General features: G+C 46.8%; 1 protein-coding gene across 5 annotated transcripts in view; it reads right to left on the reverse strand.

Annotated features, from left to right (window-relative positions):
• The window catches only part of LOC121588972 (nephrin-like), a 131,227-nt gene that overhangs the window by 6,276 nt on the left and 112,944 nt on the right, over positions 1-12,007 (reverse strand). For 4 of the 5 annotated variants that reach the window (XM_041907465.1, XM_041907463.1, XM_041907462.1 and 1 more), the window contains exons 11-17: positions 11,703-11,917; positions 7,820-7,901; positions 7,193-7,352; positions 3,125-3,261; positions 2,778-3,053; positions 2,336-2,679; positions 2,045-2,206 (exon numbers count right to left, since the gene is read on the reverse strand). In XM_041907465.1, the coding sequence (XP_041763399.1) occupies positions 2,045-2,206; positions 2,336-2,679; positions 2,778-3,053; positions 3,125-3,261; positions 7,193-7,352; positions 7,820-7,901; positions 11,703-11,917 (1,376 nt within the window). The remainder of the gene's footprint in view (positions 1-2,044; positions 2,207-2,335; positions 2,680-2,777; positions 3,054-3,124; positions 3,262-7,192; positions 7,353-7,819; positions 7,902-11,702; positions 11,918-12,007) is intronic. The other variant, XM_041907466.1, reaches the window with a different exon arrangement.

Here is a 12,007-nt window from a genome sequence, read left to right on the forward strand (position 1 = left end):
TGCTCATGCTAAACCGGGCTCGCTTTCGATGCACGAAGCACTTAGCACTAAACTAACTGTCCCTTTCGTCAACATATCGGATTTTGGCCACAGCGAAGGGTGAAACTTCCACAACAGCAGTTACGATCGCATATGCAATTAGCGATCGTTTCAGGCACCATGCATCTAACTTTCTACTTTCTGGCCATTAATATGCTTTGCTTTGCGTGCAGGGCTGCTAGCCTTTCAGTATCTCCGCCAGCTCCATTGTTTGGTGAGATTGCTGCCCAAGCCCAACCTTACCTGACACAGCAATGACGCCGAGAGCGCGCACAGATACTGTGTACGCGCGACGCAAGCTCGCGCAAGGATTTGTTGATGAAATTTTAAATATTTCATTAAAAACTTTTCGCTTACCCACCTACTGGCACCCACCGACAGTATGCACGATGGCAAGCGCAAGGACGCAGCCACGCAGTCGGGTTCGCAGTCAAACGCACGCTAGCGCAGCCGGTGGCCGGAAGTGGCCGGAATGTCGAGTGTCACCTGGCCACCGACCCTGATGGGGGGAAAATATGAAAACCAGCCGACAGAAATTCGGCCAAACGGGTCAGCGCAAAGGTCGCAGCAGGGCACCGACCGTGTTTCCGCGTGAATGGTGAACAGCAACAAAGTACCACGGAAGCCACCCGTTTGGTGCTGGGACGGTCGGGACGAAATAATAATGTGCCTGGGATGCAATGAATTTATGCTCGGGCAGCATCCGCTAGCGGGCCTGCTAGCACGCGAACCCGGAACGCACAAATACCAGCGGGATCGTGTGCAACCCGCCGGCGTAAGCTATGCAAAGTATGAGGCCAACATTTTCGGCCATCGTTCTCCCTGGAAGGTGGGGCACACTGTGCATTGCGTACCGTGCTGCGGGCGGTCCGAACCCCGAAAACTGTCCCCGTCTGTCCCACGGGGACCTCCCATACGCTTACCACCCTTACTCACCACTGACGTCATCGTTTCCCGTCATCGTTTCGGTCTTCTCTTGATGGCAAAGGAATGTCCGGGAAGGTAAGACGGGACTGCGTGAGGAAGTTGCGAAAGGGCGTGGGAAAGCGGTCAAAGTCATGATTTGAATTTGCAAGCTATTCTTCCGGTCAACATGGCTTTTGCAGGGCTTTAGCGCGTGCAACTCCCCCGAGACGTTGCCGCCGTGTTCGAGTGGGACCCAGTCCCAGGCTTGGCTGCAGTCAAGCGGCTGGACGTTCGACGAAAGCGACGGTGCGGCGGTTCCGCCGGGGATGGCATTGTTTGCTCGCTAATGAGAAATTTGTCCAATCAGATGTGAAACGATTGAGCGAACGGTGGCCTAATGTAAAGGCGCACTCCGGCACTGGCATGCTATTGGGTTTGGGCGTTGTTACGCTAATGATCGTGTCCGTTGTGTGTGCCTAGAGGGATAAAAAGTTCGTTCCCATTGGATGGCGCTGTGATCCAACAGCGGTGGGCACAGTATTTGGAGCAAATTTTCGTGGAATCTTTTACATAAAACAATGTAAAAGCTAAAACAATACATCAAAACTGAGTTGAAATAAAATGAAATAGATTTATATTAAGAGGAAGCATCTGACAAGCACTGTATTTTTCTAGAAAACCTGGTAATGTAACATTTCAGTAACAATATTTCCGTAGAAATCGACCTAAGTTTTCCCCGTTAAATGCGCTCTACGTATGAACATTTGCATACATTTGGGCGCCAGTGCGTACCGAGAACAAAAAGCACCCGCAGCGTACCGCTGTATCGGTAGCAATGAAATTTGGACTCCAATTCGGCGAATACCAAGCCCATCCTCCATTCACAATCACAAAATCAATTCCATCGTCCAGCCTTCACTTAGCTTCGCAAAGAGCTGATTGCTGGTCGGTGTCTCATCACAAGTGCCAAAGTCAATGCAAACCGCTTCTGCACCGCACCACGGTGGCCCATCCTAACCGGGCACACTCAGCGGTATGCGAATGGCTCAATTCCAGCGTTGCCCAAATTGCCCCGATTCGGGCCCCACGGGAGACTTACCTGGGCGTAGATCGTTGGCTCGGACCGCTTGATGTCGGACTGCCGTGGACGGCCGAGGGTAGCACTGACGTACATCTGCGGCTGGCCGGGATTGAGCTTTGGCATTCCTCCAGCACCACCACCACCGCCACTTATCGAAAGATCGGCATAGGTCAAATCGTGCTGCAAGTGGTGTTAATAGTGGGGAAAAAAGAGGGGAGTGAAAATAAATAAACTCACACTCAAGCAGTCCCCTTTTTGCAATGTCCGACAAGCTCGTTTTTGGTCCGAAGGGGGCCGGGCAGACCTTACCTTGTGACCATCGCTTCCATATCCACCGACGATGGGCGTCGAAATGATGGTACCGTGCATCGGGATATAGCTCTGACCATCGGACGATGCCACCGGGTAGACGTTCTGTTGCATGCAGCTCTGTTGCTGCTGCTGCTGTTGCTGCTGCTGCTGCTGCTGCTGGGCGTCCCTGGCAAGGGCGTAGTACGCACGCGTATCGTAGGTAGCTGCGGCTGCACTCGGTGGCAGCAATCCACCGCTCTGCTGTTCCGCCATTGCGGCCGTAGCGTAGAGCCGTGGGTGGGCCGCATTGTTGAGCCACTCGAACGCTTTCTCGTCTTCTTTCAGCAGGTGCAGTAGTTTTGCTGCAAAATTAGAGAGACTGAAACTTATGGCAAAAAACAAAAAAACCAAACCAAAACAAAATCCACGTACGACTCGGGGATCTTGCCCGTACCCGTACCTTGGGGAATGATGTCCGGGTTCTTCTCGATGCTGTCAATGCTACCGTTGCACTGTTCCCGGGCCAGATCAGCATCCGGGATCGATTGGCTAATGCCGGACGCGTCGTTCGTTGACATGTTGCTACCGCAGTCCCGATCCCGGCCAGCCGACCCGCGGAGACGCGTCACGCACACGATGATCGAGGCGATCGAGATGATGGCGGCGACCACCCCGAGCAGCGTGCCGATGAACGGTTTGATCTGCAGCAGTGCCGGCGGGTAGACGAGCGACAAATCTGGGGAACGGAGACCGTACTGTAAGGTGGGGACGATGTTTAAAAGTGGACCCAAATGGGCCATTGCTTACCGGTTTGCTTTTCGGGATTCTTTAACGTGAACGCCTGCAGATAGGTGGGATCGCTCGAACCTTTCGAATTTTTGGCAGTGAGTATGATGTTGTACCCTACGCCCGGCTCGAGGCCTTTCAGATCGAACGCAGGCGAGCTGCCGTGGATTGGGAATGAGAAGGAAAATGACACGATGTTAGTAATATAATATTATTATATATTAATATAATATTATTATTATAATATTAATAATATTAGCAATCAATATAATACAACATTATATTATATTCTATAATAATGCATGTACAACATATGTTTTGACCTTTTTTGGTGCTTTTGAAATGGAATCAATAATGGAATTCGATCAGATAGTTATTTTCTTTTCTTTCGGCTTAATTATCGACTGGTCAATGAAATATGTTATAATTAGGATGTCAGTCATTTAATTGAGCAGATCATCTCCCACATATTTTAGGGTTTTGTTGCATTTTGTTTCATAATTAAAAAACCTGTATGTTAAAAATCTGCACATTGTTGGTTGATACAGCCAATCGAATATAAAATAAACCCATTTAATGAAACCATGTTCAATCATGGCATAAATCATTTTGTATACATTTTTTTATTTTTTTTCTATCGTGTATTGCAAGCAAAACTGTTGGCATATTTATGGAACTCAACTCTATTTTGCTGTAAGTGGATATTAAACGCATACCAACCGTTTATTCCACTCCTCGACGTCATAGTTTCAACTGCAGCGGCACCGGTTCGCATGAAAAGCACCATCAAGCACCAAAGCAACCCGATCCTATTCATCACCGAAGTCAGCAGCCTCGAGCACCCGGAGCCAATCAAAAACCGGGCCGCCTACTGCGGATGCAGAATTCACTTAATGAAATGCGCGCTTCAGCTGCAGTGCCGATAATTACCGCCGGGTTCGATGCGACCCGGCATCATCCGACCGAACCGAACCGTTCGTCATTGTTCCGGCTAATTGCACCGGAAACCGATTTCATGGGTCGTGTCAATTTCCCACACTGCCACGCGAAGCGACGCAATGAACGCGGCAAACGTTTAAAGAAATGCGGCAGTGAAATTGATGGAGAGAGAAAAAAAAGAGACGATGACCTCGCTTCGCGTGTCAAGCGCCTGGCGAACAAACAACACTCGCCGATAGAAGAGTCGCGTGGGACAACTTTATCGTACTGCCCCGACTAGGCGGCCGATTTGCCGCTGTCCAGGCAGCGGACGGGACTGGGGTTAATTTTTAACGCTTTTTTTCCTCGCGCCCCCCATCGACCTGTGTGTCCGTCCTTTCGCTACGCCGTTTTTATTGACTTCCGTTGTTCATCTTTCGCTTCTCGCCCTTTCCCGCAATCGACCCGACATTCCCTCGACCCTAATTAGCATCGAGTGGGTGAAAATGCGTGCATCCATTAGCGTCTGCAGCGGACGCGAATCGCAAAGGGACCGGAAATGGCCAAGTTCTATGTTAATTAGCTTTCGTGCATTTCCTTCGCCGCGCGTCGGTGGTTGTTCCGCACGCGCTTTCCGCACCGGAGCGCTGTGGCATCGGGCTAGGATGTTGTGTAAGAATTATTTACATCTTGCTCGGTTCCTAAGCTTATTTGCGCGTCTTACGCGCCCGTCGGCGGGAGTTGGAAAGGTGCAAGAGTCAAACCGAGCGCATGCAAGCAGAAGAAGAAGGAGACGCGCAACATTTTCATCATCGCAGAAAATGTGGAACTTTTTAATTAACTCCTTGGCACTCCTTGGTCCGGCAGGTCGTGGCAGGGAGACTAAATTTTAAAATTCTTCCCAATTTGAAGCGCCAAATTCGCACCGCTCCACTGCCGCGCTGTAGCAGGCGTACAGTGAAGGCGTTACCTTCACTGGTGGCGTTTGCCTCCGGGCGGACGTTCTTAAAACACAGACATTTTGCGCCAGCCGGATGAAAAACGATTAAAAAGTAAGCTTTCAATTAGGCTGAGTTTTGGGTACAAGTTTGAAATTTTGGTGAACTGAAGCGTAAAGTGGAAAGTTGCACGAGAACGGAAGAGTAGCTCGGTAAACAATTAGAACTAAAATGTTACCTTGTGATAAGCGCTATTGAGCGTAGTTGTTGGAACACAGTTATTGGTGACCTTCGCTCAAGAATAAGAATAAAAAACATAAATCGAACTCTGCGGACTTGTGATGACTTAACATAGAGCAAAGAAAAGCACTTGACAACGACTTGGAGGTGTTTTCGCCAGTATTATTAACTCTTTATAGATGGTCTACAACCCAGACAATCCATGAACTTATGCAATTATTGACCTCTTGACCTCTTGTTGCATCTGGTGCATGGCGTAGTCACCCTAACATTCTTCCAATGCTCTGTCATTACCTTCAGATCGGCGAAGTGAGATAAGTGGAACTGTAGCTCAATGTGATGCTTTATTATATTTAAAAATAGCTGTTAGCCGGTCTACATATAGTTGGTTGAAAATATAGAAACTATTTTTGATAATTTGAACTTAAATTCTAAAATTTTTAGGTATTGGAATTGGTGCGAGTGAATTTTAATGCAACTCAACATAGTTTATGTATCCCAGGGAAGCATTTTACATCCGAAATATCCAGTCACGATGGAGAAAACTGAGACTATATCTCACTTTTATAGTACCAATTCTCGCATGAGCCTCAGAGACATCGACAGTGTCCAAATCTGACGAAATCCTTTTGCAGGAGCAGCTACTACGAAGAGCTAGCTGAGCTGTACGGCCGGTTCCGGTGGGCTGGGCATGTTATACGCATGTTATACCATGTTACTATTATAGAACTCAGTCCGAAATATTTGGAATAAAAATAATCATAATTATCAAACATACAAAACGTTTATGGAACAGCCTATTTACTTTAAGAGATAAATTCACTACCGTTGCTTTACTCTTATTTGTACATCGTAACAAAGTACTTTTTGCATCAAAATTGGATCTTAGCGTTACGCCTGTGCGTCTCTTCTGAAAAATAATCAAATTAGCTGTCTAGTTTGTTAGCCTTTTACCATGATCATTCAATGAAAGAGCATTTATGCCGAAATCTATCAAAATTTCGCATTCTTCATACTTCTGGAAATTAATGAGCAACCAGATCGCAAAAGAACATTAATTAAATCATTACGGTGTTGCGTCTGTTTTGCAAACGATGTTACCGGTTTGTCCGTACTGTAGACGTTCCGTCTATCCAATAAAGGGTTATACAAGACAGCACCCACAAGACGAGCACCGTACCATTAGCACATTCGCAAGGCTATTGAAGGCTCAGCTGAAAATGTTACGGCCAAAGGATATTTATCGCCACCGCTTGCAGAGCCGAAAGCTGTCGTAAGGCATTACGCTGGATCATTAATATACAAAAAAAATCCATATACAATCAACTTAACGCGCTGCACCCGTATCGCGGTCCCCGTATCGCTTACTCACTGCCAGCGCGCAAAGTAATGCTAATCCCAAATCGATGCTAATAAATTTTAATTGCCTCACTGTTGTAGCCAGCTGCACGGCTCTCCCTAGGAGTTTCTGGACTGTGCTTCGTCTCGGATTTTCGCTTCGCGATGCTTGCGCCCGCTAGACCCCCCCTCGTTGCCCCCACTTTTCCAGTGGCATCAATTAATTTTAATTGGTTCACTCCACAACCCTACAAATCACAATCGGAAAACGTTCGCGGAGGCTGAAAGGAGGGAATATCGCAAGCACTGCCATTTTGCGCAACCCGATTGCCATCGAAAATAGTAAGCAATTGAACGCTGGTTGCAGCTGTGGTAAGTCATCATTTCCCAATTTCGACGAGAAAATCGAGGGAACGAGACAGAGAAAGCAAGAGCACGAACTAATGGTGATCCTCCGTGGGGGGAATATTGAATGGAATGCAAAGCTGTGCCGCAAAGTGTGCCATTTAGCATGGCGACGAGCAGGCGCGGCCCGGTGCCAGTATGCCTTGGTTGGTTTTGATGTCTAGAGGGGGGAACGTGCCCTTATTGTTACTTTAAGCGCTCAATCTCGCAACCTCGCTGCTATTTTGCCATTTCGCCATTTGGTACTCACGTTGATTTAATCGAAGTCATTTGCTGCCGGCTTCCGATCACGTACAGCTCGATCTGGAAGACCTGCGGCAGCCCACCGTCGTAGCCCTCCAGGCACTCAATCTGCAGCATGTCAAACGTCTGATTCAGTATCGTGCAGTTCGACAGTGGGTCCGGTTTTCCTGTGCGTGGGCCGGTGGGTGTGGTAAGAAAATTGAAATTAATAATGGTGTTGTTGGAGGGAGACAAAAAAAAAACAAGCTAAAATGTTATGAATGGCAAAGCGCTGCAAATTGGCAGCGGCAAAGTGACAGTTTACTGCATGCGCTCTATAGGTTACAGCGTGGCTAAGTGTATTTGCTGTTCGTTGTTTGATATTCTTAAAAATTTATACAGTTGAAAGATTTGGCGATTTGCTTTGGGTAATCGTATTTTTACTTATTAAAAATAAAAATTTAATATAATAGGAATCATAGAAGAATCACTATTTGTACATTTATTTATTGAAGTATATTGAGAATACTTGATACAGATAAAGTAACTGAATATAGGAAGAAAACGATCAAAGCAGTGCAGACAAAAAAAAACAAACTCAATCATGCGATTCATCATCAAACCGATGCCCCAGCTTTACACGAAGAAAACTCACCTGCCGGTATGAGATTGAACAAACAGGGTTCCGTTTGGGCGCCAATTTCGTTCCGTCCCCAGCACAGCAGCGTTCCGTAGTCCTGCAACAAAAAAAAGGTATGGAAATGAGAAAATATGCTCCAGTTAAAATGGGCTGACGAGCCAGTGACGAAACCGTTCCAATCCTGCTCCGTAATCGATTTTTGTGCAAAAATTATACGCCAAAAAACCCAAAATATGGAACAGAGCGCTGGAAAGCAAAAGGAGAAAGAAATAACAGAACAAAAAAAAAAATACACGGACAAGAAGAATGTGATTCCTCACGCCACTTCCCACTGCCTTATCTTGGAAAGGATCAAAAGTTTTCACTCTTGCTGCCTTATGCTCACGGAGCCGAGCGAGTCGGCTGGAGAAACGCAGCACCAGTATCGGAACCGAAAATCGAATATCAAACCCGATGGCCCCGTGCGCTCGTTGGGTAAAAACGATGAGCAAAATAATGGGCAGACGGTGAAAATTGGAAGCTCTGTTCCCTTCCTTCGCCACTCTTCGCCTGTACCGGACGAAGTGTTTTTTCCCCACACGTAACGTGGTACGGCATGGAAATTGGAGATCAACGAAGGATGATGAAAAATGAAGGGCTTTGACGTGATTGACAGAAGGCACTGTCGTCGGCCGAAAGGTACGGTTAGCACCGATGGGGTGTGCGTATTTGTGTGTGTGCGCAATATGGATAGAAAATGCTAGTAGTGCTGAACCATCCCGAGGACAACCTCCCCCGAGAAGGGTGACCGAAATAGGACGACGCATCATTTGCAGTTGCTCGGAGCTGATGAAGACGTATGACCGAAATTGTCATTGGGCTGGCTGATAAATTATCTTCCGGTGTTTCGGCGGAACCGTGGCCGAGCGAGAGGGGAGGGTTTGGTGTGGCATGGTGATGGTGCCGTTCGGGGAAGGTAAAGCGCCAGCGAAAGGGGTTAAACCACATGCGGAATTTGTTTTATTGACTGTTTTGATTGAACGTTTGCGCTGTGCAGTGATGAAAAATGGCTTTGGTGGATAAACTAATATTTGATTGAAATCATCCTATCAATGGGGATCCTTGGTACAGTGCGCCCATGACAAGATAAAGATGAAAGATGTGGAACAATTAATACTTAAGGTTACGACAGCTGATGAATGACTACTTTGTATTGTATTATTCATGTTTGAAGTGGTTCTAACTGTCGAGCAGCGTGAACCAATCGGATTTGTTAGTTTTCCAATTAGCCTAAAAATTGCCTTAAAATATTAAGTAAAACCGCATGCTCTTTGTCGGCTGTCTTTCACAAAAACCACAAAATTAAAACGAATAGGAAAAGTTACAGCAGTAATGAAAACATTTCCATTTTAATATCAACGTTTTCAATTCAACAAGAAACAACAAACGCCATCATGCTCGATACCGGATAAAACATGAAATTAAAACCACATCCGGATAGTCGCAAATAGCTTCATCACCTGCGGCAAACTCATCAAAAAGGGAACCCATTTTTGTTGTTGCTGCTTTGGGTTTGGGCACATTAAGGGACTGTTTTAAAATGCTCGATATCAAAACCGCTTGCTGCGGAATAGAAACAAAAGTTAATGAATAAATTATGAACATTCGGTGCGGTGCGCGAAAGCTCTCGTTCCATTGCTCTCGATCCCATCTGGGAATAATTTGTCCATGCCCTTCTCACAGCCTTGAAAGCGTGCGAAAGGACGGAACGTTCGTCTTGTGAAACCGTTTTTTTTTTTTTGTTATATATCTGTATTTTCCCACCACGAACAAGAAAAGCACACACAAACACACACACACACACCTACAGACACAAAGCACTTCCTTCGATGGTTCGAAAGATGAAGGTTCGGAAGAGCGGTTACAACAAAACTTGGTGTTTTCATTACAGCAAAATAATAATAGAACGAAAAATAAAACCCCCTGTTAAGGAAAGGACAGTTTCCAGATAGCGTAATCAGTGTGATAGCGGATGAAGAATGTTTGGGTCGCTTCAAAGGAGGGAAAATGCTGAGAATGATCCATGGGATGGAAAACGGGCCCCCACCCCCAGCGAGGGCCCTTCCCCCGATGCAGCCCGAGTGGCCAGTGTGTTTGTGAACACCCTCATAATTACAAAGGACTTCATTTTTCGGGTGCCAACGGGACGGATTTCTCACCCGGGCACGTGAAGGGGCTTTTTTTTCGCGTGAAACCCCCAGGAAAACGGATAAAGAATTTAAACCTCCGCTAGGGAGAAATAGCTCACACGCGCTCGGGACCGTGGCGTAAATTGTGCGGCCTTGTTTGTGCGAGCGGGACCTGAGCGGGGCTTGTTGGAGGGACTGTATAGACCGGCTGAACCGTTGGTAACGGCCAGTGTAAACAGGGTTTCGGAGAAGGATCTTTATCAAAGCCTCCGAAGCCCGGAGACGCACCCGATGGGCGATGAGCCGCCAGCAAAGCCGCCGTCAATCTTCCATTCCGGTGGTAATCGTTTTCAATCCCTTTGGTAGAGTTTCAACAACAACAGCGATTGCAGAGAGACAGAAAGAGAAAGAGAGAATGTGAGAGAGAGAGAGAGAGAGAGAGAAAGAGAAGGAGAGATCATGCGGTCATGTGCTAAAAGGACCAGAAGGACCATGGCTGGGTTGAAAGCGTTCAGCACTCGTGTCGCGAAACGAGATCTAATCCAGCTAGCGAGCTAGAAAGAAGAATGTAAAAAAACACCCCAACAATAAACAAAAAGAGACGCTAAAAAACAAAACGGCCCTAAACATTCCGCAGGATTTCGGTTATCAGCGATAACCGGACTATCGGGCCCGAACCGTACTCGCGGGGCGTTGGGTTAGAAAAGCGATTCAATGGCACAAAAACAAGCCAACAAACCCTAGGCACCCGTTTTGTACCAATACAACGGAATAGAGAAGGATCCAGAGCGTTTTTTTCTGGTTCGCCTCCCCGCAATTGGTCACCATAACACCTAACCCTTGTGCTTGGCAGAGGCCAACAGCTTTGTGAAGGGTTGCCGAGGTGTAAACAAGAAATTATGATAATTGAAAACATAATAGGTGTCGGTGTTGTCGGTTTCGCTCGGCACGTGGTAGTTGTACCATGGGTTGATGATTATTTTCCACTCACTGCTCAAACAGACCCCGGTGCGGTCGCTTTGGAGCGAGGGAGAGAGAGAGTGCGAAAGAAAAATAAGGATAAAACAACCGGATCCATGCGCACCCCTAGAAAAGGATTTTCTTTCTCTATTTGATATGCCTTTCTTGCGCCCTCTTTTCTAGGCACCGACCACAGGGGTTACAGCACCGTGCAGGAAGCTTTTATCGCGCGTGTCAAAGCGGGAAGGTCGAAGGCCTGTTTGGCGTAGTTGGTTTAATCCATGCCTGGTAGAGTGCCACGACCATGGCTACGGTTCCCCGGGAAGTAAAGTGTCTTGTTTTACACAAAGACGGCGTGTTTCTTCTCTCCTCATCCGTTTGCGTGTTTTTTTTTTCTTTTCCACCAAATGGCGTTTTTAAAAGCCTTTTGAGAGTGGGAAAAGAAGTGTGGAAGCATTTCGTTGCGTTGAAGTGGAAAGCATTACAGTAGTATGACGAATGGAAGGTGTTAGTTTCGCTGCTTTCATTGGGTGACAATAGACAGGCAGTGCATTGTGAGCGTAGTGCCTATCAAGCAAACAGAAGATTAAAGACAAGCTAACGACAATTAAAAGGAGTATAGATAGCGTAAATATGTGGATAAAGCTGCAATATCACGTTGAAATGCACTTTAATTTGTGCTCAAATATTCGAAGCTTTTTCTCCATCCTTCTTACACTTGTGCTCATTTCCTTAAAAAAAAAGCATTGCTTATACTACACCATTCCTACCTTTTCCGTCACCGGCTTAAAGTGTGCCACACTCTTGGTCCGATCGCTCAGCACCTCCGAGGCGGGAATGTCGAGACTCTCCGAGACGGAGGTGTTGTACTTCCAGGTGAAGGTAACGTTGCTCGGGTTCGCCTCCAGCTCGCACACGATCTTCGCCAGCTCATTCCGGCCCACGTTGTACGTCGTCACCAACCCAGGCCGACAAACGGGAGCAACTGTAATGGGGGAAAAATGTAAAAAAAAAACGTGAGCAAAAAATACCCTACACAAACCGGGTCGATTTAGAAAGTACTTTAAGGAAGGAA

The sequence above is a fragment of the Anopheles merus genome, chromosome 2R (assembly GCF_017562075.2).
Source record: "Anopheles merus strain MAF chromosome 2R, AmerM5.1, whole genome shotgun sequence".
In the NCBI taxonomy this organism is placed as follows: domain Eukaryota; kingdom Metazoa; phylum Arthropoda; class Insecta; order Diptera; family Culicidae; genus Anopheles; species Anopheles merus.